Genomic DNA, 20,419 nt, shown 5'->3' with positions numbered 1-20,419 from the left:
AAGAACAAGAATTCGCTTAGAACTACAACGGCGATTTTAAGCAGCTGTGTGCAGAGGATGTTAGGGAATACCCTTGCTGTTCTGCTGAACGCGACATTGCTGTTATTTTTGCGAGGCACACGCGCGGTCCCACTGCTATTTATGCTTCTTCAAATTGTAGCGGCATTTTCGCAAAGGCAACGCAGAAAATTCGAGTCACCCATCTACACATTGTGATAAGTAGGAGTTTTCCCTTTAACTCAACACGTATACTGAAAACTGTGCGCTGCATACTGGAGTATATGTCATGGAATTCGATGGAGCAGACAATGGCATGGGCATGGGAATTGGCGGTCGCGGAGTCTTGCGAGAGATCAACAAAAACGATGGCGCCGTTAAGGTAAGCGGAGTAACTCAACTTGGAGGCGTGCCCCGTCCCCCGACCATGCGCGAAATGCCAAAACATTCACTTTCTAGCATGTGCACAAGTAGACCCGGAATACAATACACATATGCATGGGGCGACGCTTCGATCGCGAGCTGTTTCTGCTGTTTTCCTTTATTCGCATTTGTCCATTGTATATGTTTGTGCTTGCGCTGTTTTTATTAGCTCTGTGACAGCTGTCGGTGACCAGAGGCTCCCAGTCGCTCGGTGTCCGCCGGACTTTGTCCATCCCACGAATCCAGACCAGCCACAGCTCCACACCGAAAATGGGCAATAAGCCGGGCAAGACAAAGAAATCGAGGGCCTCGGCCGGAAGAATCTCCACAAAATCGCACAACGGGCCAGGGAACCTGGTATGCCAAGTGATCTTCCAATAATTGCCATATTCTTCTTGGTATCAGAACGATTTGGGTGCCTCTTGAACATTTCCATTGTTCAGATGTCCTATTGGTGATCGACATATGTATATTCTTTAAATGGATTTTCTTCCAACTAATTATAATTTCTAGTTGAAACTGAAATAATACATAATCTACATAAAACCGGGGATTCTCTGGACCTCCCGTTTGACTAAAGTCTATACACTCCGTCTCCCTTTCAGACACCAACGACGGTCGTTAAGAAAGATCTACAGATGCTTCCACCCTTGCTGTCTGCATTTGTTTTTCGCCTATTTATAGTTCAGTTTATAGTTGTCTTTTTTCAATATTTGTTTGTTTTAATTTTCCCATGTTGTTGCATAGGTTGTTCAAAGTTCCGTCAAAGTTCCTATTAACGTTTTAACAGTAAGCCGCATGTGCCACGTATAAAATTGAAGTTTCCGTCTAAAAACAAATAAATCTTTTAGGAGTTTTTTGTTGTCTGCACTATAATTGACGACGCATAATCACAAAAACGTTTTATTCATTACTAATTTCAACCGTTGCCTTATTACCTTTTGGTTTTTTAAAATAATAGTAGTACTTTACAGAAAACCTAAACTACATCCGATTTAAACAAATTATTTTCAATGATCTGTAACTGGAGAAGATTCGGTGATGAGAATTTCTGACTGGTTTCTAAACTTGATATTATTCAACACCTCCGTTGGACTGTGATACCTTGTCACCGGTCACGCATTGGTAAAGCCAATACCTAACTACTGCCACCTCGTCAGGTCCCATCGTGTGGGATTCCGTTTCAGTGCTTAGATTTTCTCGCCAAATATGCTAAGTCAGCTGTTGGACAATGTGGAGTACTTCCTCCACTCGATTCGACTCGACTTGCAGATGGGGCGCTGTGATGCGCAACGATGGCTGGGATTGCATGTCACTTGGCATCCACAAGGGCTACACCGCAAAAATATTTTAAATTCCTTACTTCCACGTTGAATGCAGTAAAAAACTATTTTAGTAAAAATGCTGTATTTTACAAACAACGCAATTGAATTTTTATCCGCTTTTACAAAACTTTGGGAATTAAAAATGTTAAAAGGATAGCATAAAGCAATATGTAATATATATATATACATATATACTTTTAAAATTAATATCTATAAAATAAAAGTGTGCTCCGGGCTAGAGCTCCAGCTGTTTGGCGAAGACTTAAGTAGACTGTTGCCCTATTTTCTATCCCCTTCTTAAGTTTTTCAGCTTTTTTGCCGGGTCTTGCCTTTCTCACTGCTGCATTTCAGTCCGAATTGACTCTAAGGTTTGTCTAGCTTTTAGTTTTCCATTGCAATTCAGACCAGAAGGTTGTCATCAGGCACCCGCACTGTTGGCATTGCACTAAATTAGGTCCCAATTAAGAACGGCGGTGCAAGTGAAAATTATAACAAAAATACAAAATATCTAAATGTTATACTGAAATCATTGATTTAATTTTTGAAATAGTGAAGAAGTTTTAGCAAACTTGAGTTTGGGAATCGGCTCAGTTTTTAAGAAAACCCAAGACTTAACTTTTTGACAAAGCACAACTAGCATGTTTCATGGTGCACCTACCAACGGGTCGTTAGCACTGATGCTAAGCTATTAAATATAAATAATTAATAACATTTTTGGAAGGCTTTAGACCAAAAGATGACGCTTCATTGCAAATCGGCAGCTTTATTCCAGTGTGCAGTCACTGCAGCCTTCATTAAACATTTGGAAAATTGGTGTAACAAATTTTTTGCTTGTTTTATTGCTTCAAAAACATGAGTACCAACAGCTTTTGAAAGTGTGATGTAATAGTGTCTTTAGGCAGGGGGCATCATTCAGGATGCTGTTGAATTGTTGCATTTTTGTATTCAATAACCTTGAGACAGTTAAATTGCTGACAGTCAGAGTTTTCACCATATTTCATTAAAATGCCATGGAAACTCTTAAACATTTTAGAATCACGTGTAGAATATTGTTATCTAAAAATCAAATTAAAACATATATAGTTCTAACACTCTTAATCTTCTTTGACATTAAATTGTACAGAAGTATAAAATGTTAATTGTTTCAGCCTGCAAAACATTTTACAACTGGTCACTGGTGTATGAAACTTCAAAAGGAACCACGTCAGGTCGTTTCCTTAATTGCTCACATAAATTGTTGAACTAACTTTAATTAGGGAATTTAACAGTTTAGTGAATACCAAGGATGTCAAATATTCATAAATCAGGCGAATTTTTCTACGAAGTGGAATGATTTATCTCATAGAAAACTGGCACTAAAATAAAATGTTACCAATGCAATAATTTGTGTTCTTCTATATTTTCAAACATTCTTTGAAGTTTCAAAACCGTTTAACTTCTTCTATCCACATGTGAAGAAGCACTCTTTTCACATCAAGCTGTATTTCAAACGGAGATGAATGCTCGAAAATTAAGTGCAACGCTTTATTTAAATGCCAGATTTCTATGAAATCGAATGCCTTAAAGCCGCATTTGCAGTGTAAAGGCCTTTTATGACTTTTATATATGTTCGACAATAATGCTAGTACTTTAAACACTACTAAATGACAATTATTCAGCTTTCCAATACATAGTATTGATCAAGCATACTGAAAAAGAGGTAAGACCCGTACCTCGACATGTTTGTGACTCTGTTCCGCCCCCGTTTTAAGTATTTCAAGAGCGGGAGGAAATTGCATGAGAAAAAGAGAGGGTCCGTGCTGATAAAGGGAGAGCCGGCATTACTACTAGAAGCGATCCAAATTCATAGTCTTACAAAAACATCCGGATCGCGCTGTGGATGCCATTGAAAATTTAGCTCTCTTTCTGGCGGTTTCCGACACTCTCGCCTTGCCCACGACATTTGTGCTTGTGTGCCGCTGAGCGGAGCAAAGCAAATTGAAAATGAAAATATTTTTAAATTGATTTCAAAGGCAGACAAGATCGGGAGCTGGTGAGAAACGTGCACTGCGGCGGGTCGCGAGAATTCCGGCGGTGTTACCCAATATAATAGAAGAGATGAAGGCGTACGTTTTTGTACGTACAAAAATTATCCAGTAGGCGGGCCAAAATCTGTGTCACAACGGAAATCCCGAAAAAACAATAAAGACCAACCAAGAATTTCCATCGATCAATCGGTTTATGGAATCAGGTGAACCATAACGAGTCTTGGGAGTTAATCGTGCGTAGAGCGTCATGGACTTCATCGCGAGCATAATGAAAAGGCCCAAGAGCATCGCCACCACTGGCATAACCAGCACTCAGGCAACGGCGATGGAAGCATCAAAAGAGGAGCATCCTTTTTCGAAGCACAGTGGCACTGCCACCACTCAACCAGCGGCCACGGAAACACAGGAAGCTGAGCATCCTTCGCACCTAGGCACTCTTCTAGAGTCTGCCGCAGAGGATCTACTGCAATTGGAGGAACAGCACTGCAGTCTCCTGAATGAGACCATTTCAATTCCACTTGCTGCAGCCGAAAACAGCAGTAGTAGAGAAACTATCCAGCAACTCTTAAGCGAGATAAATGTGAATCTAAATCAAGTCAGTGCTAACGAAATGGAGCACTTACAGGCTATGAGTGGCGAGGTATGTCCCAAAAAAAAGACATTAAGGGAAGTGCTTGTTTGTTGAGCTACCCTTCTTCATGTTTGCGTTTCATACAATTTATTTATACCATAACAAAGGATGTTCTATTTTTAGTTGTGCATGGTTGTGGAACAGTAAGAAGTTGTTTTCAAACGAAGCGTTTCCGACCCCCGTATATATATTCTTGATCAGGATCACTAGCCGAGTCGATCTAGCCATGTCCGTCTGTCCGTCCGTATGAACGCTGAGATCTCGGAAACTATAAGAGCTAGAATATTCATATTTGGCATGCAGATTCCTGGGCTTCCTAAGCAGCGCTAGTTTTTTTTTAGCGGGGTGCAACGCCCACACTAACTCCCTCAATCCGAGAAAATCTGTAGCGCCTACAGGTTTTATGATAGAACCAATTTTAACTGAAATGTATTAGTCTCATCAATACCTATCGACTCACCAACAAAAAAGGTGCCACGCCCACAAATGTCCAAAACGCTAAAATCTGTCTGCCGCCCGCATAATATCTACTGAAATAGCCGGTAGGTGGCGCCCTAAAATATAGCTTTTTGCTTATATATCTTCATTATACTTTTGCTCACCTAAACTGGGTAAGGGGTATCTGATAGTCGAGGCACTCGACAAAAGCGTTCTTCCTTGTTTAATTTCACAAATACATCATTCAATCGTATCTGCTATTGGAAAATGCAATATATTTATTGTACAAAATCATAACTAATTACTCGGCAATGATCCCACTTTGAAAGAAGTAAAATTAAATGCGCTGAAGTAGAAGCTTTTTGTTTTGAATTAAATTCTTTATTTATACCTTAAAATCCAATCTTGTTGCCATCTATGGCTAAATAAAATTCATTATTTTTCTGGTAATCGGCCAAGTAAACGCAAGTCCTCTGATTTTTATTCAAATTGTCTTTTCGTTCGCCAGTTATAATAATGAAAAATTTAACGTTGATACTCGGCGAAAGTAAAACTTTATGTGGAATGTCCCGTGTGTCCAAATCTTGGTAGCCTATTGTTTCAATACAATTCTAAGTATATACATTGCTTCTGCTATATATATATTTAATGTAATTTCGAAAAGTTAGCGGAACATTTTGTATTTTTTTTTTTTTCTTCATTCAATAGTTTTTAAATTGTCAGTGGTGTTATTTTAGATATTTCACGGACTAAAGGGTATATGATAGTCGATGCTTTCCGTTGCAAATTATATACTATCACCCTCAGATAGAAAACTTTTGAAAAAGTTTGAAACTAGTTTGATTAGAGATGGTGGGACGGACAAACGGTCTTGTCTATATCGACTCGGATTTTAATGTATATATACAGCTTAGATACTTCTGGCGAACATTACATATACAACCGTCTGCAAGGGTATCATGATTTGCATTCTTGAAACGAATTACATATTTTAAGATTACTTGTTCAAACAATTTTTTTTTGTTAAATTGGTTCCTGTTATGTTTGGCCCATTTATATTTCACCTCACTCCCAATATGTGGGTGCGCCATAATCTGGCTCTCGCTTGCCCCAATTCGTTGTATTCGCTGACTTTAACCTTGCCGCAATCATTGCACTGTAATGCGTTCTAATTAAATTTCGCGAGTAGAACGTTGCGCCCAAACTGTAAACAGACGGAAAACATGACGGCCCGGCCAGCCCCGGTCACTTTGAATCCGCCGTATGTTCATTTCACATCGCACAAAAGCTGACGCCGGCCCAGTTTCCCCTCCATCTCCCCCATATCCCCGATTTCTCACGTCTTGCCTAGCTTTTAAATTAATGGCTTTGCTTGTATGACTGACCGACATCGACGACTATTTCATATGTATGCTCCCACTTGGCCAAGTGTAGTATCGAATAGGTTGCTTGCTATTTTCTCTGTGAGATATTTATTTATTTTATGGTTTAGTTTGCTTAAAAGACAAAATAACCTCAATAGCTTAATGTATAGGTTGTTAGACATTTGCCTTTCTAGCCATGCAAAGATTTTATTAGTATATTTGCTGCAACTTTCCAAGGTTTTTATTTTCGTTCTCTAATTGTATAAACGTTCATATATGGCTAAAAGTCATATATAAACACTGAGAAGAGCGTTCATTCCTTAAAACAGACAACCGAAATCCCAGATGCGCCCTATTTGTGTCACCAGTTTCTTCACTCAAAAAACGTGTCAAGAATTTCTAATTAAATGCCCAAGCATCTGCTAGCCGCGATCATATTTTTCATCCCAACCCCCATCCCCCCATCGGTTGTTTACGTTTTTCGACTGCCAATTGTTTGGATTATGCTTATTTTTCCTTACCTTGCCCACCTTAAATTTCATACTTTTTTTTTGGAATCATGCCGCACGCGATTCCCAATTTATAATTAATTTTCATGCATTTTATGCACCTCTTGTTTGGCAGATAAGTCCGCTGTCGGTGAAGCCCAGTCACAAGCCATCAAGCATGGATCAACAGAAGGCTCTGGCCGCTGCTATCGGACACCAGACGGTGGTAACAGGTTGTCCTAAGCTGGATGTGGACGCGGTTCCTAAATTCGGAGGTCTTCCCGAGTTTGATGAGACGCAAATACCGGAACTGGCTCCTTTAAGTGCCGAAATGGAGGGTGAGCATTGGAACGGCAGCAACAAAAATTTGTTCAGTTTTAACATATATCAAAAGTTTCATTTTAATTCGAGATTTTTAAAAATACCAAAAATTATATTCCCAATAGTATATAATTTGTCAAAAAACACGAAAGCTAAAATTTGTTTCATATTATTTTTATACCCTTGCAGAGGGTATAATAATTTCAGTCGGAAGTTTGCAACGCCGTGAAGGAGACGTTTTCGACCCCATAAAGTATATATATTCTTGTTCAGCGTCACAAGACGAGTCGATCTAGCCATGTCCGTCTGTCCGTCCGTTTCTACGCAAACTAGTCTCTTAGTTTCAAAGCTATCGGGCTGAAACTATCCCAAAAGTCTTCTTTCTATTGCAGGTAGTATATAAGTCGAAACCAGTCGGATCGGACAAATATATCTTATAGCTCCCATAGAAAAAAGAATTGGAAATTATGAAAAAAATTTATCTATGGTGCTATTTGACATATAACCTTCTAAGCTTGGAAATAACATTTTTTAATTAGTTCTGAATTTTGAGTTAAATTTTATTAAAATCGGGCGACTGTATCATATAGCTGTCATAGGAACGATGGAAAAATTGGTGGGAAAATAAAATGAAACAAATTATAGCTTTGGGGCTTTTTGACATATTATCTTATATTATTGGGAATATATATACTTTTTTATATTTTTAAGAATTTTGAATTCCATTTAATAAAAATCGGCTACTCTAACATATAAATAGATGTCAACAAATTGATGTAAAAAAAAATAATGAAATACTTTTTTTTAATATCACTGAAGTCAGCAACAATCCTTAAAAATTGCACATTGTGTTACTAAAGTTGATTATTTCTTATAACTGCAAGGTTATACAAACTTCGGCTTACCGAAGTTAACTTCCTTTCTTGTAATAATAAAATTTAAAAATACATAAGTATTTTGACAAAACAAAAGTGAAATGTATTCATAACTTGATCTTAGTTCTTGAAAATTTTGGCATCAATGGCATTAAAAATTGGTAGTCGTCGAGGCATTCGGCATTCCTTCTTTCCTTTTGTTTTTCACTTTTGACTTACTTATATTTCTCCCACAGCTCAAACAAAGTCGAACCATTCGGACTCGGACGTTTTCGTGGAGTGCTTATTGCTTCACAGTGAGCGGTACACGGGAGATCGCTCTGAACTTGAGGCATATTCAAGTGCCCTTAACGATGTGCTGGAGCAACAGTTATCCATGACCTCTGCTGCTACATTGGAGAATGAATTCGAAGATCCTTTGGCTGTCAGCCAGCACAACAACGTCAGCTATGAAGCCATGGATGTGGACGATATCAACGAAACTATGGAAATGTTAAAGGATGTGTTGGATGCCGAAGATCACGAGCTATTACAACAGAAAATTCTTTGCAAAACTCAGCCAGTCTTAGATATGAATCTTATGGAGGGTCAAGGGAAACAGGAGCAGGAGAGAATAGAAGGGTCCTCTGTTCCTCAAAAACAGCTGGACACAAAACAGGAATTTCAAAGTCGAAAGGAAGGATCGCCTCCAAGAGCATCAGGAGACTCTGAGCATGATAATGAAGCATCCCAAGGGATAGATTTCGATTTCCCCAGCGACCAAAAGAATGAAGAGTTCGAGAAGGAGGAAGAGACACAGGAGAAGGCAGCACTGGAAACAAAGCAAGAAAGTTCCAAAGAAGTATTACATATACTGCAAGCACAAGATCATCATCAAGATCTGCCTTTAAATTTTGAAGAGCATTCAGGAGGAATATCGGAAGATGCAAGAGCGTCACTAGGGAACTCTCATGAAGACCCCAAAACTTCGGAGTCAGTAGATACAATAACAAGATCTGAAAGAACAGAAACAAACCTCTGCCTTGAACAAAACGCGTCACCTGCCGTGGAAGCCACAGAGGACAGACTAACTGCGGAGGAGTTTGAGCCTATGGAAGTGGACGTCTCCATGAAAGTGGATGATGCATCGGTGATAAGGTCACCTCGGCAGAAACAAGTGGAAACGCAGGCACCTATTTCAACCACACCTCCTCTAAATGTTTTTGATGCAAAAGAAACGGTTTTATCAAAACAACCTCTTCAGAATCAATATAATCTAAATGTGGAGCCACCACCAGCTCCTCTATCACCGCCCATACCAACGCCTCCAGCCAAAAGGGAGGAGTTGGCTGTTTCTCCGCCCATACCCACTCATCGTCCGAAGACTGCCGAAGAACTAGAATTTTTGACTCTAAGGGAGTTGCCCTTGCCTGATGATTTAAGTTCTGGGGAATCTAGCAACATGAAAATGAAGGTAAAAGAGTTGGAGAAGGTGGGAGTGAAGGAGCAACAAAAACCAGTTGTGGTAGTAACACCAACCCAAACACGATCTACGACGCCCTTATCTTTGGATCTTGGAGGTAGTATCACGAAGACCTGCACCCCGGAACCGACCTCGCCTAGTTTCCCCATCAGAGGACCAGCGAAAAGACCTTCCCACTTCCCTCGCTCGCCTCATGCTCTCCCAGACCTGGAAGATATGCCCTACTTGGAGGAGGCTGTGGTTGAACCATCATTGGATCGCAAGCAAAGCGTTTTCGGAGCTGGAGTTATCGCTAAGTCAACGGTGGCTATTGAGGTAACACATCCGAGTCCGGAGAAGCAGGGACTTCTGAACGAAACCTTGCCTATGAGCGAGCACTCGCCCACGCTCTTAAATGGAACCTTCGACAGCGGCAAGGTAAGGGATGCCAAATTAGAGGCGGATACAGCAGAGTTTGAGGGTTCCCCCACTTTTGCTGGAAGTCTTAAATCGGTCGGGGATAATCAGCGACGAACTTTTTCGGTAATTCAATCAACTGCGGAAAAGGAAGAGGAGAAATCTCGTGGGGCTTTCTGTAAGGAAAATCCACGCCGCACCTTCTGCTTGGAGCAAAATGCATCGCCAGCAATAGAGGCTACTGAGGATATTGTTGCTGGTGAGGTCATGGATGTGGATGTTTCCATGAGGATGGATGAGGTAACCGTAATTAAGTCACCACAGAAAAATTGGAAAGAATCCCAAGCACCAGTTTTAAATTCGCCACCGATTCCCACCTACCAAAATCTCAAAAGACCCGCCATTCATGAGAAGCACTCTCCGGTATCGCCGCCCGGGAACGCTACCGTTGTCCTAGAGGAGCAAACCCTGTCCGCTAAGGAACAGGCCACACTATGTGCCAGCGATGAAAAGGACGATGTGTTTATAGAGCACTTTGGTGCCATATCTCCTGTTTCGGATGACATGTTCAAAACCCCGCAGTTTACCAGCAGCGGCTTTAACAACCAAGCGAAGATTAAGGCGAGTTCTGCTGGAGAAACAGGAAAAGCAGTTGGCGAGGAGGGGCCGGTTCTTGATGCAGAGTTCCGGGATGGCGCCAGCAACCAAAACTGTAAGTCAATAACCCTTTTTTATATAAGGAATTTACCTTCTACAGTCAGACTTATTGCTTTGAATCAGGTGAACAATGTTCTGCAACTGGTAGGCACGATGTCGTCGATCTGACCGACAAATTTATTTTAATACGACATGTTCACCAAATTTATGGTTGTATGAACATAATTAATTGGATAATTGGCTTTAGTACAGATTAACATTTTTTAGTATTGCTTTTATTCGTTTCTTCTATGAACTGCAAGGGGTTTTTATATATTGCGAAATTGATCGATTTTATTATTAGAAGACAAATACATATGTGGTGAATAAATTAAAGTTCTAAGTTAAAATCGTTTTTCACAAGAAATTTCGAAGGCAACCTTATTTAGTTACATATGTATGTAATTCTTTTTGTATAACAACCAGTACACGAGGTAATTTTATATTCACTATATGTTTACACTTACAGTTGCTGTCAAAATAATAGAAGTGCTGCTTGTACAAAGAGTTTTTTCTTACTATTTGCTTTATTTCCTGGCAAATCTAATTTATTTTTTCACTTAAGTAAGTCTAAGTATCTACCCTTAAAAAATGTGCAGGTAAATTTGGTTCTCATACCTCTTTGTAATTATTTTCGCCTTTAATTGCAAAAATCCGCGTGTTTGACCCAGTCGAAATAATAGTAGATACAAAAAAATTTCAAGAATAATTAAATTTACTCCATCTTTAAGACAGTATCTGTTGTTTAACAATACATTTAGATGTTATTTAATAGTCCCGAGGATTCTTAGATTCTTACTCGACAATTAGCCAATTAGACACAAATTATTGAATAAAAAATCAGTGGATCGCTTAACAAGACAGGCAAGATTAGAGCCTTTCGCGACTGCTGCATCCTTAAAAATGATGGGACTCAGATAAAAGTTTGGAAACGTTAAGAAGATGGCCTCATTTCAAGAAGTCCAAGACAGCACTTGAATTGCCTTTGGATAAATGAAGTAACATTTTGTGGATGAGTCCAAAATGGTTTTGTTTGGAGACCGAGGCTCTCGGCAGTTTGTTAGACGTCCATCCCATGTGTTTTTACCCCAAAATATACGTTAAAAATGGTAAGGCATGGTGGGTCATCAATTATAATTTGGGCTAATATATTGGGTAAAAACCATCATGGACCTTTACGAATACGTCAATACTTTAACCGAAGTGATGCTCCCATGTGCCACCGAGGTCATGCCTTTTGCTTGGACGTTCCAGCAGGATAACGACCCAAAACATTCAAGTAAGAATGCTAAGGATTGGTTTTCGGCCAACCAAGTAAATGTCATGGAAAGGTCCGCACAGTAACCTAATCTCAATCCTGTTGAGAGTTCGTGGTGTAACGTGAAAATATCAATCTTAGAAGTAAAACCAAGCTATAACTTTCAGTTTGGGAAGCTGTACAAAAGACTTGGAGCTCTTTTCCTGTATAAAGATGGTAAAGATGCATAAGGACTGTGCATCTGTTAAAGCGAACAAAGGATATGCAACAAAATAGTAAAATGAAGCTGAAATATAGATCAATTATATATTAATTGATATATATTATGATCAATTAGTTCAACCTTAAAACGTTTTTTTGGCTTTGAAAATTTTTGAAACATTCCACCACTACTAATATTTTGACCGACAAATTTTTTGTAAAAACACATTTTTTACATCATATTATTCTTAGTTGATATTTATTATTATTAACTACTATAAGTTCAGTTTGAATGAAAATTGAAAAAAATTGTATAAGCTTTTATAGGCTTCTTTTTTGGGGTTACTAAAAAGCCTCTGTGGACACTACTATTATTTTGACCGCAACTGTATAAACATCGGCCCCAAAAATCAATTTTATTTTAATCGCTTAAAATATTCTTTAAAAGTTAAACAGTAGTTCCTATCAACACAAGTTCTACTGTGCACATGAATCCTTTGCATGTTCGTGACCTTACCTCATCAGCCATTACGAAAACCCACCCATAAACTTTTGAACTTGAAATATTACCGACGCTTTGAACTCGAGAGCTAACATTTGTATGCACATAGTTTTCCTGCACCATCGCGACGTCTAACTGTAAAAATAAACCCATAAACTCATTCAAGGCGTTGAACCTGAACTTTACTTTGGAAAAGGAAAACAACGGGCTATAACCAGTAGCATAATTGTGTGTTTCAGAGACTTATGAGTATGAGAAATGATTTTATTGTGCAAAATGTTTTGTGAATGCATTTCCTGTTTTCGTAATATTATGTTTTGCTCATGGATGGAAAATACCGCATTGCGCTCTCCCTCGTTATTTCTCTTTCGCCGCTCCCACTCAATGATACTTTCTCCTCCCATTCCATTGCAACTCTCTTTTATTTCCTTGGCTCTCTCAGTGTCGTTCAAAGGCCTTATCACCAAAATATCGTACGCGAATAGAAACGCGGGTAGCACATTGTTCGTCGTGACGCCACTGTGTCTAATTGAAGAGCGCATTGATATTTTTTGGTTAATTTCCACAGCTCATTGGTCGTTTTCGTCTACTTATTTAAAGTGTTTTGATATATTTCGCCCGTGGTAATATAAAAAAACACGCTAAATTATCGTTATCGCTTGCTAGACAAATGCATCTCTGATTACTACCCGAACTCAAACAATCGCTCTCTGCCATCGTAGCATGTACCGTGAACGTAGTGCCTACTCGATATTGGCTATATGTGGCTTCTGTGCTTGCTGTATTTAAAAATTAATATTTAACAGATTTTACTCGAGGGGTACATGAATAAAACTATTTTTTTAATATTAAACAAAATCATGGAAACTTTGATCTTAAAATATCAAAAAGATCATGTTATCAAAATAATTTACGCGCAAGATATTTAAAAAATACAATTTCCTTACCAGAGTAACATCTAACAGTCGAGGTTGTCGATCAAAGCGTTCTTTGTTGTTTTATTTTCAGATTTTACAAAATATTTGATTACTGTTGGTATTGGTTTGACTTGAGTAAATTTTCATTTTGGTTTGTGATTTCATTCATTTTTCATTTTTTTATACAGATTACAAACAGAAGAGAAGAGAGTTTTTGTGGTTTAAGGAAGTTTAAAACTGGGCAGTCTCTTTAATTATTTTACTCAAAACTAAAAAAATCTATATAAAAATCGGTCAGCTCCAAGTTTTTGTTAGCGACGTTCCACAGTGGCCCTGTCGAATGCTCTCTCCCATTCACACACACTGATAACCAGCGCATAGAAATTCAGCTTAGAACTCATCTTGCACTCAAGTGCAGCAGAGCGAGATAGACAGTCAGTGGGGTCTGTGGGTGAAGGTGTGACGGGGAGGGCGGTGCACAACTCCAAACAGACAACGTGTACACTGCGCTCACTCTCTCGCAGTAGCTCTCTCTGCGCACTTGCTGACTGCTGAATACGCGTCACTATCTCGCACTCCAGTCAGAATTCAGACTCGCCTGTCGCCCTCTCCCTCGCTCGCGTGCGTGCGCTGGTTTTCTTATTGGACTTGCAGAGAGAATGTAAGCAATAAGAAATTCCATTTCAGTTAGTTTTCAACATCTGACGTCGCTATATCTATCGGTATCCCACTCCCGCTGGATCGTGGGGATAGTCAGGCTGTAAAATCGGCAAAAGTAAATTTGGAAAACGCAGAATCGGGATTATTTGTTTGTTTACTAGGGCTAGGAAGGACGTTTTCCGGGCTTGCCTCGGCGGAAGAGCTGGAAATTGCAATTGTGCCCAGCAGCTGTGCAGAAGAAGCACAACAAATAAGCATAAATAAAGACGAAAGACAAGTCCCCGAATCACCAAGAAAAACAGTGTGTGAGAGTGAGAGCGTGAAGTTTCATTGTGTGACTCGCTCTGCGTGCTAGTGTATTTTTGTGAATACGTGTGGGTGTTTTCGGGCGCTCCGTGGTCACGGCTAACATTATTATGTGAATAACTGTGAAAAATCTTGAAAATGCAAACCTGGCTGGGGACACGCAGTCGAAATGCAGCGCAATCTGAAGAGCTGAAGAGCTGCTCTCTCGCCCCTTGGCGCCCCAGCGCTCTCCGGTGCCCTCTCCTCCAATCAACCCACTTTCGGAAGCCATTTGTCGATTGCATAAAATGACTCACGAGTCGTCGTTTCCCTTTGTTTTGTTTTGGTTCGCCGTTTCAAAAAGTGAGAAATGCATAGACCAGAGCTGCACAACGTGCCAGCCTTTAGTTGTGACCTCCATTTAATATCTGGGCCTGCCCGGGCTTCTCCCTATTTTTAAAGCCGACCATCGCTAGGTCTGGCATTTGTTTATGTACTCTCTCCAATCCATACCCTACCATACCCATCCCATGTGTGATGAGACAATAGGGTCGACCTCGGTCATGATACAAACTTAGTTGTCCCAGAACTCACTTGATTTAGATCTGTCTACGGAAACCACCGATCGGCTATTTGTACACATATAGTAAATGGCCAAGAGCCGGTTTTAACTTTCATTTCATTTATTTTAAATCTGAAGAACAATTTTGTTGTGTGTATTGTGACGAAAACTATCCGGCTTCTATGCAGAGCAGGCACACCTCATTTTCGTGCCCCTCGGGATATGGGTTTGGGGCACACGGGGTTAAATGGGGAGGATACTTGCTTTGAGTCATGCCATATCTTATTTTCTTTTTGTCATCGTTCTTCCATTCATCGTGGGACAGTGAGAAAAACTTTTCTGAAAGAAAGAATTCAAACCTGCAGTGAACGAAGATCAAGAGTGCACTAAGGAATTAATTTGTCAGTTGGCCATAAAATAATTAACATTTAACTTAAATTGTTATAAAATTGTATGACACAAATTTTTAATTACTTCATCTTTCATATTTAACCCGGATCATTGATGGTGCACAGTTGATAAGGGCAATATAAATACTTAGAGATACAAGAGAATAATAATATAAATAGCCAATGGTAAAAGTTGTCAATTAAATACATTAAACAAGATAATGGTAGAAACTGGAGGTTATTATTGTAAATCATTTTATTGGGATTATTTAAAAATATAAGTCAGCATAAAAAATTGTTTTAAATTATTTTCCCCCTTTTTTAAGGGGCGTTTTATCCATTCCCCTTCTCCCACATCTGTTTTCCTTCTTAACCTTTCCTAAAGTGGTCCATTTCCAAGGGGAGGAGAAGGTCAAATGGGAAAGCCTTGACGTTGACGTTGATTCGAATTAAACTGAATATAATACGGAAAAGTGCCGTCAAAGCCAGTGACTAACTATTGTTTTTGTTTTTCTTCTTTTTCCTCACGAAACATCAAAATGCACGCGCATGCACTCACCTAACATACCCATACACACCAACAATCATCGAAAACCATCACAGTAATACTGAACTCATCAGATTTTGATTATTTGTACACGAAAGGCAGCAATAATGCCCCCATCGACCGTAGTTCGCTGCTGCTGAAGTTTGATCCCCTTCTTGGAGCACCCGTGCCCGTTAATCATCTCAATCAGCAGGAGCAGGCTCTGCTGAACATTTTGGGAGCAAACCAGAATAGGATCCTCAGTCCCACATTGGAGGAGCACGAGACAAGTGGGGGCAACCAATCATTTGGAGTAGTATCGAGTGCCAAAGATACCGCGAAGAAATTGGACTTTAAGCCGCCTGTGGATAGGACAAAAGTAAGCCATAGAAAATTGAGTGATAAATGTACATTTTTAATAAAATCGGATACTATCGAACTCGGTTTGGAACTGACTAATAATTTAAATTGATTTTCGCAGAAGCATGTTAAAATGAGTGTGGACGTCATTGATAACGATTGCAACAAAACCTTCGATAATTCCAAGTGAGTAACATGGCAACGACTTCTGTGTACCATATTATTCACTGTATTATTTTATTTCAGCCTGAACACGGAGGATAAGAACATAAACTACAACAACATGGATGAGCTAGAGAAGAAAATAAAAAACGAAGTGTAAGATCATCTCAGTTGCACTAAATGCCAACTGAAGTTCTGTTCATTTTCAGGACCCGGTCGGAAGACATTGAGAAGAAGCTGAAGGAAGGAGAACAACGCGAGGAAGCGCTGATTAAACGTATAACAGAAAAAGATAAAATAAATGCAAAACTAAAGTGAGTCTTGCAAGTCTGTTTTATGTTGATTTCATATACACATATTTGAACATGCCCATAAACACATTACTCCAACTACTCCAACCGAACATCGACAGTCTCAAACATAATTAATGTTTTTCTATTTTTTAGCGGTGTCATCGAGGCCTATGAGAAGGCCATCGCGGAGCTGATCAGTGAAAAGGAGCAGCAAGCGCAGCTCCACGAGAGGCAGTTACAGGAAGTGCAAGCAGACCGGGACGCCAATTACCACCACTTAACGTCGCTGGAAACGACATTCTCCGATCTGCATGTGTATGCACTTTTTCACCGAAGCAGGTACTACTTCTTTGAACAACCGACTTATCGTGACGTTATTGCAGAAAATACGAAAAGAGCAAAGAGATGACCACACAGCTCAAAAACAACGAGGAGTCTCTCCTGGCGGAGCGAAGGCAGATGATGGACAATCTGCGGTTGCAGGAACAACGTTACGACAAGATGAAAAACCATGCAATGCAACAACTGGAAATGTGAGCCATTAATCTACTTTTAAAAACGTCTACTTAAACTACATTTCCACTGAATTAGGGCCAACAAAAAGCTGGACACCTACGCGAGGGAACATGCGGACGAGTCGAAAAAACTGAAAGCTTTACTGAAGAAGGAGGAGATCTCTCGGGTATCGATGACGGAGCAGCTGCAGCAAAAGTCGCGCGAGAACGCCGACCTACTTAAGATCTGCGAGGAGCTCATCTACGGCAAGGGACAAGGTGGTAGTAGTTAAACTCAACCCGTGGATTACCCGGAATGTATTTTATATGTTGCTGTAAAATCGCACACACTCGTCACAACATCTCTCATCAGGCATGTGGAGCCCATCTCGCAGCATGTCCGTAGATCCGTAACTGCGCCTCCATCATCACCTCCATTTGTATCATGGTGTAATAACTGCTCGGTAGCGTGCTCTTAAGTGAATAAGAAAATGCGAATGCACAATTGTATCATTTTGCAAACTTCGTTAATGTTGAACTTAAAGATAAACACCTAACGTTCCGACGAATATTATACTTTTTCTAGATTTTTAGTTGACCCGTAAACACTCACACACACAAGTCACAGGCAGACCCATTGCGTTCCATTTGGGTGCCCCCGCCTTACGGGTCTGGTCCCGGCATATATTACTATTTCTCTATCGTATCGAATCTGTCTACTGATTTATGTTCTTTGATATTACATGGCGATAAGTTGTGCCGGAAAACTGTGTTTCATTTGTGGTTTAGCAAATGGCCAGCGAAGAAAATCAATAATGTGCTACGGCAGCTAAATCAACATACAAATGGAAATGATAAAGAACAGCGTTCGCTTCAGGCGAGCCTTTATTTAATGTTTAAGTTTGAACATAGTTTAATTTAATCGAAAATTTGTAAAAGTCGTACTAAGAATATCTCTGTATTACATACTAGTACTAAACGAGGAAAACCTAAGAAACAAAACAGAAACATTTAAAATACACGCAAAAAATTTATTTATGCATAAAACTAAATTTTTGTTTGCTTTTTTCGACGCTTCAATAGTATATTGCCTTGTACTGGGTGAGGTTGCCTAACATAGGAGAGTTACATACCCCAATTCAACCCCGCACCCCAAACAAAAACCAATAAAAATATACATAAATACAAATTTTAATTAACAAAATTATTATTCAGCTTAAAATTTGATGAATTTATTTACTTATTTTTTGTAGAGGTTCAGAAGTGAATGTAAAATTACAAATTAAACTAAGTTTGTAACATGATGGGTTACTCCGGATTTTATCCTCATTTATTTAAAAAACACGATCCCAATGAACCCGTTGAGAACTCTTAATGAATTTTACTTCCATAAATGACATTTACCGTACTTTAAGAACAAAATTGTTAATCACACTAGTGAGGAGTGAAGAAAAACAAGCGAGAATTGTATACAAATTTATACCCAGTCCATATAATCTGAAAATGCTACTTCATAATATATAACAGCATACATATATATTTTTCTAAAGTAGAACGAAGAGAACTACACTCAGACACAAAAATGCGCTTTAAAAGAAAGATTCTAGAGAAAGCCGAGGGTAAATATTGTAGTTTGACATTTGAAACGAAAGTTTAATATATCAATGCGCTGTATAAACACATAAATAGTATTAAAACATGGCAGCACATATGACTTACGATGTGCTGAGCAGTGTTGTACGTAAAAACGATTGAACGAGTTGCATTCAATAAATAAAGTATGTAATTGCAATGAATGGGAAATGATTTATTTTAGGCATTTGAAACGGTCCACCTGCTGTTTGAAAACACCATGATTAAGATTTTATATAGCATGCTTTTGGGATATTGTAAAAACACGAACTATGTGGAATTTGTTGTAAAATTCATTGAAAAATTCGAACGACTTTAACCTTATACTTTGGCCAATACCTTTTTAAAAATCATTCGAAATTGGTTTCGCCTATCATTATCCGCTGCAAAAGCCTGCTATTGTTCCAAGGAGCTCTCGTACATTTTTATTTGACCTTATTTCGTATTTTTAACAAAGCACGCGAATCAGATCCGCAGTTCTGATGTGGCGGTTGGTTCATATTTAAGCCATAATCAGTTACTTTTAAAAATTTAAGAATCAATTTATATGGCTAGATCAAACAAATTTATAACTAGTGCTAACGGTTTCTCGGTTATAAAATAAATTTATACCATTTACACGTAGAGTAAAAGATGTTCTAGATTCGGCGGATATGTGAGTATCCCTGCAAGCATTTTCTATCGCGGATGACACTTCTAAGTGACTTCTAGATGATGAAAACTATCATCCGCGATATCGCATCGCGGATGACGTGACGAAGTCCGTCCGTTCATACTTCTGAAAGCGTCGCCGAAGTGACTCCGAGAAGTGCCGCCGAAGTGGCACATTCTTTCTTCCCGACGGGAGTGACTTCCGGGGAATTCCCCTGTGCGCCAGGACATGTCCGCTCGGAATCCCGAGAGGATTCCCCTGCGAATGTCAATAGAAATATTATTTAAGAGTATATTATCATTTTTAAACGCATTAAAAAAGAAACAGAAAATAAAACAAAATGTTTCCCCATTTATATAAATGGTGCAACAGTTTAGAAAAAAGTGGTTGAAGCAAATGATCATTTTTAGTAATTTTCGGAGTTCTCCCTCAATGCGTGCCTTATAGGGATTTTAACAACTTTTCTGATCAAAACCCATAATTAAAAAAAATCTTCAAAGTTAAGTCAATTTCAATAAAAGATAACAGCTTTTGTACCAGCTCTAATCATTTTCATTCACAGAGTGAAGAGTTTTAAAGCAAAAGTGGAGTTTTTGGAATGAATTTAAACTCGTGAGCGGATACATTCTTTCAAAAACTAATGGGCGTGGCTTTTAAATTTTTCTAAATCAATCGATATGTATTGATAATACAAATAATTTTCAATTAAATTTGCTTTCTTGCTTTAAAAACTTTGATCGCCACAGTTTTATGCGCATTGTGGTTGTCAGACTCTGCGTGGCAACTTTTTATACCGGTTACTCGTAGAGTAAAAGGGTATACTATATTCGTCGGAAAGTATCTAACAGGTAGAAGAAAGCGTTTCCGACCCCATAATCAGGATCACTAGCCGAGTCGATCTAGCCAGTCCGCCGGTCCGTCTGTCCGTATGAACGCTGAGATCTCGGGAACTATAAGAACTAGAACAGCCATACTTGGCATGCAGAAACATGTGCTTCAGCGCGGTGCCACGCCCACTCTAACGCCCACAATCCGAAGATCTGTATCGCCTACAGCTATTATGATAGGATCAAAATTGTAACC

At 39.2% G+C, this 20,419-nt stretch overlaps 1 protein-coding gene across 7 annotated transcripts; it reads left to right on the top strand.

Moving 5' to 3' along the window:
- The first annotated feature begins 160 nt into the window (after positions 1-160).
- Positions 161-18,848, top strand: LOC108032905 (transforming acidic coiled-coil-containing protein 3). Of its 7 annotated transcripts, XM_044095447.2 has the most exons (11): positions 3,771-4,412; positions 6,830-7,031; positions 8,126-10,459; positions 15,821-16,122; positions 16,225-16,289; positions 16,350-16,421; positions 16,475-16,579; positions 16,712-16,873; positions 16,942-17,091; positions 17,150-17,331; positions 17,639-18,848. In XM_044095447.2, the coding sequence occupies exons 1-11, from the start codon at positions 4,020-4,022 to the stop codon at positions 17,644-17,646; spliced, it is 3,975 nt and encodes a 1,324-aa protein (XP_043951382.1). In that variant the 5' UTR covers positions 3,771-4,019; the 3' UTR covers positions 17,647-18,848. The 7 variants fall into 7 exon arrangements, with proteins under 7 accessions (XP_016962454.1, XP_016962453.1, XP_050745478.1 ...); XM_017106965.3 differs by lacking the exon at positions 3,771-4,412 and adding an exon at positions 161-379 and having other exon boundaries at positions 15,863-16,122; positions 17,150-18,848; XM_017106964.3 differs by lacking the exon at positions 3,771-4,412 and adding an exon at positions 161-379 and having other exon boundaries at positions 17,150-18,848.
- The last annotated feature ends 1,571 nt before the right edge of the window (positions 18,849-20,419 follow it).

This window comes from Drosophila biarmipes, chromosome 3R (assembly GCF_025231255.1).
Source record: "Drosophila biarmipes strain raj3 chromosome 3R, RU_DBia_V1.1, whole genome shotgun sequence".
NCBI lineage: Eukaryota > Metazoa > Arthropoda > Insecta > Diptera > Drosophilidae > Drosophila > Drosophila biarmipes.
The sequence above is the reverse complement of the archived record's forward strand: the minus strand, read 5'-3'. Positions and strand labels throughout refer to the sequence as shown.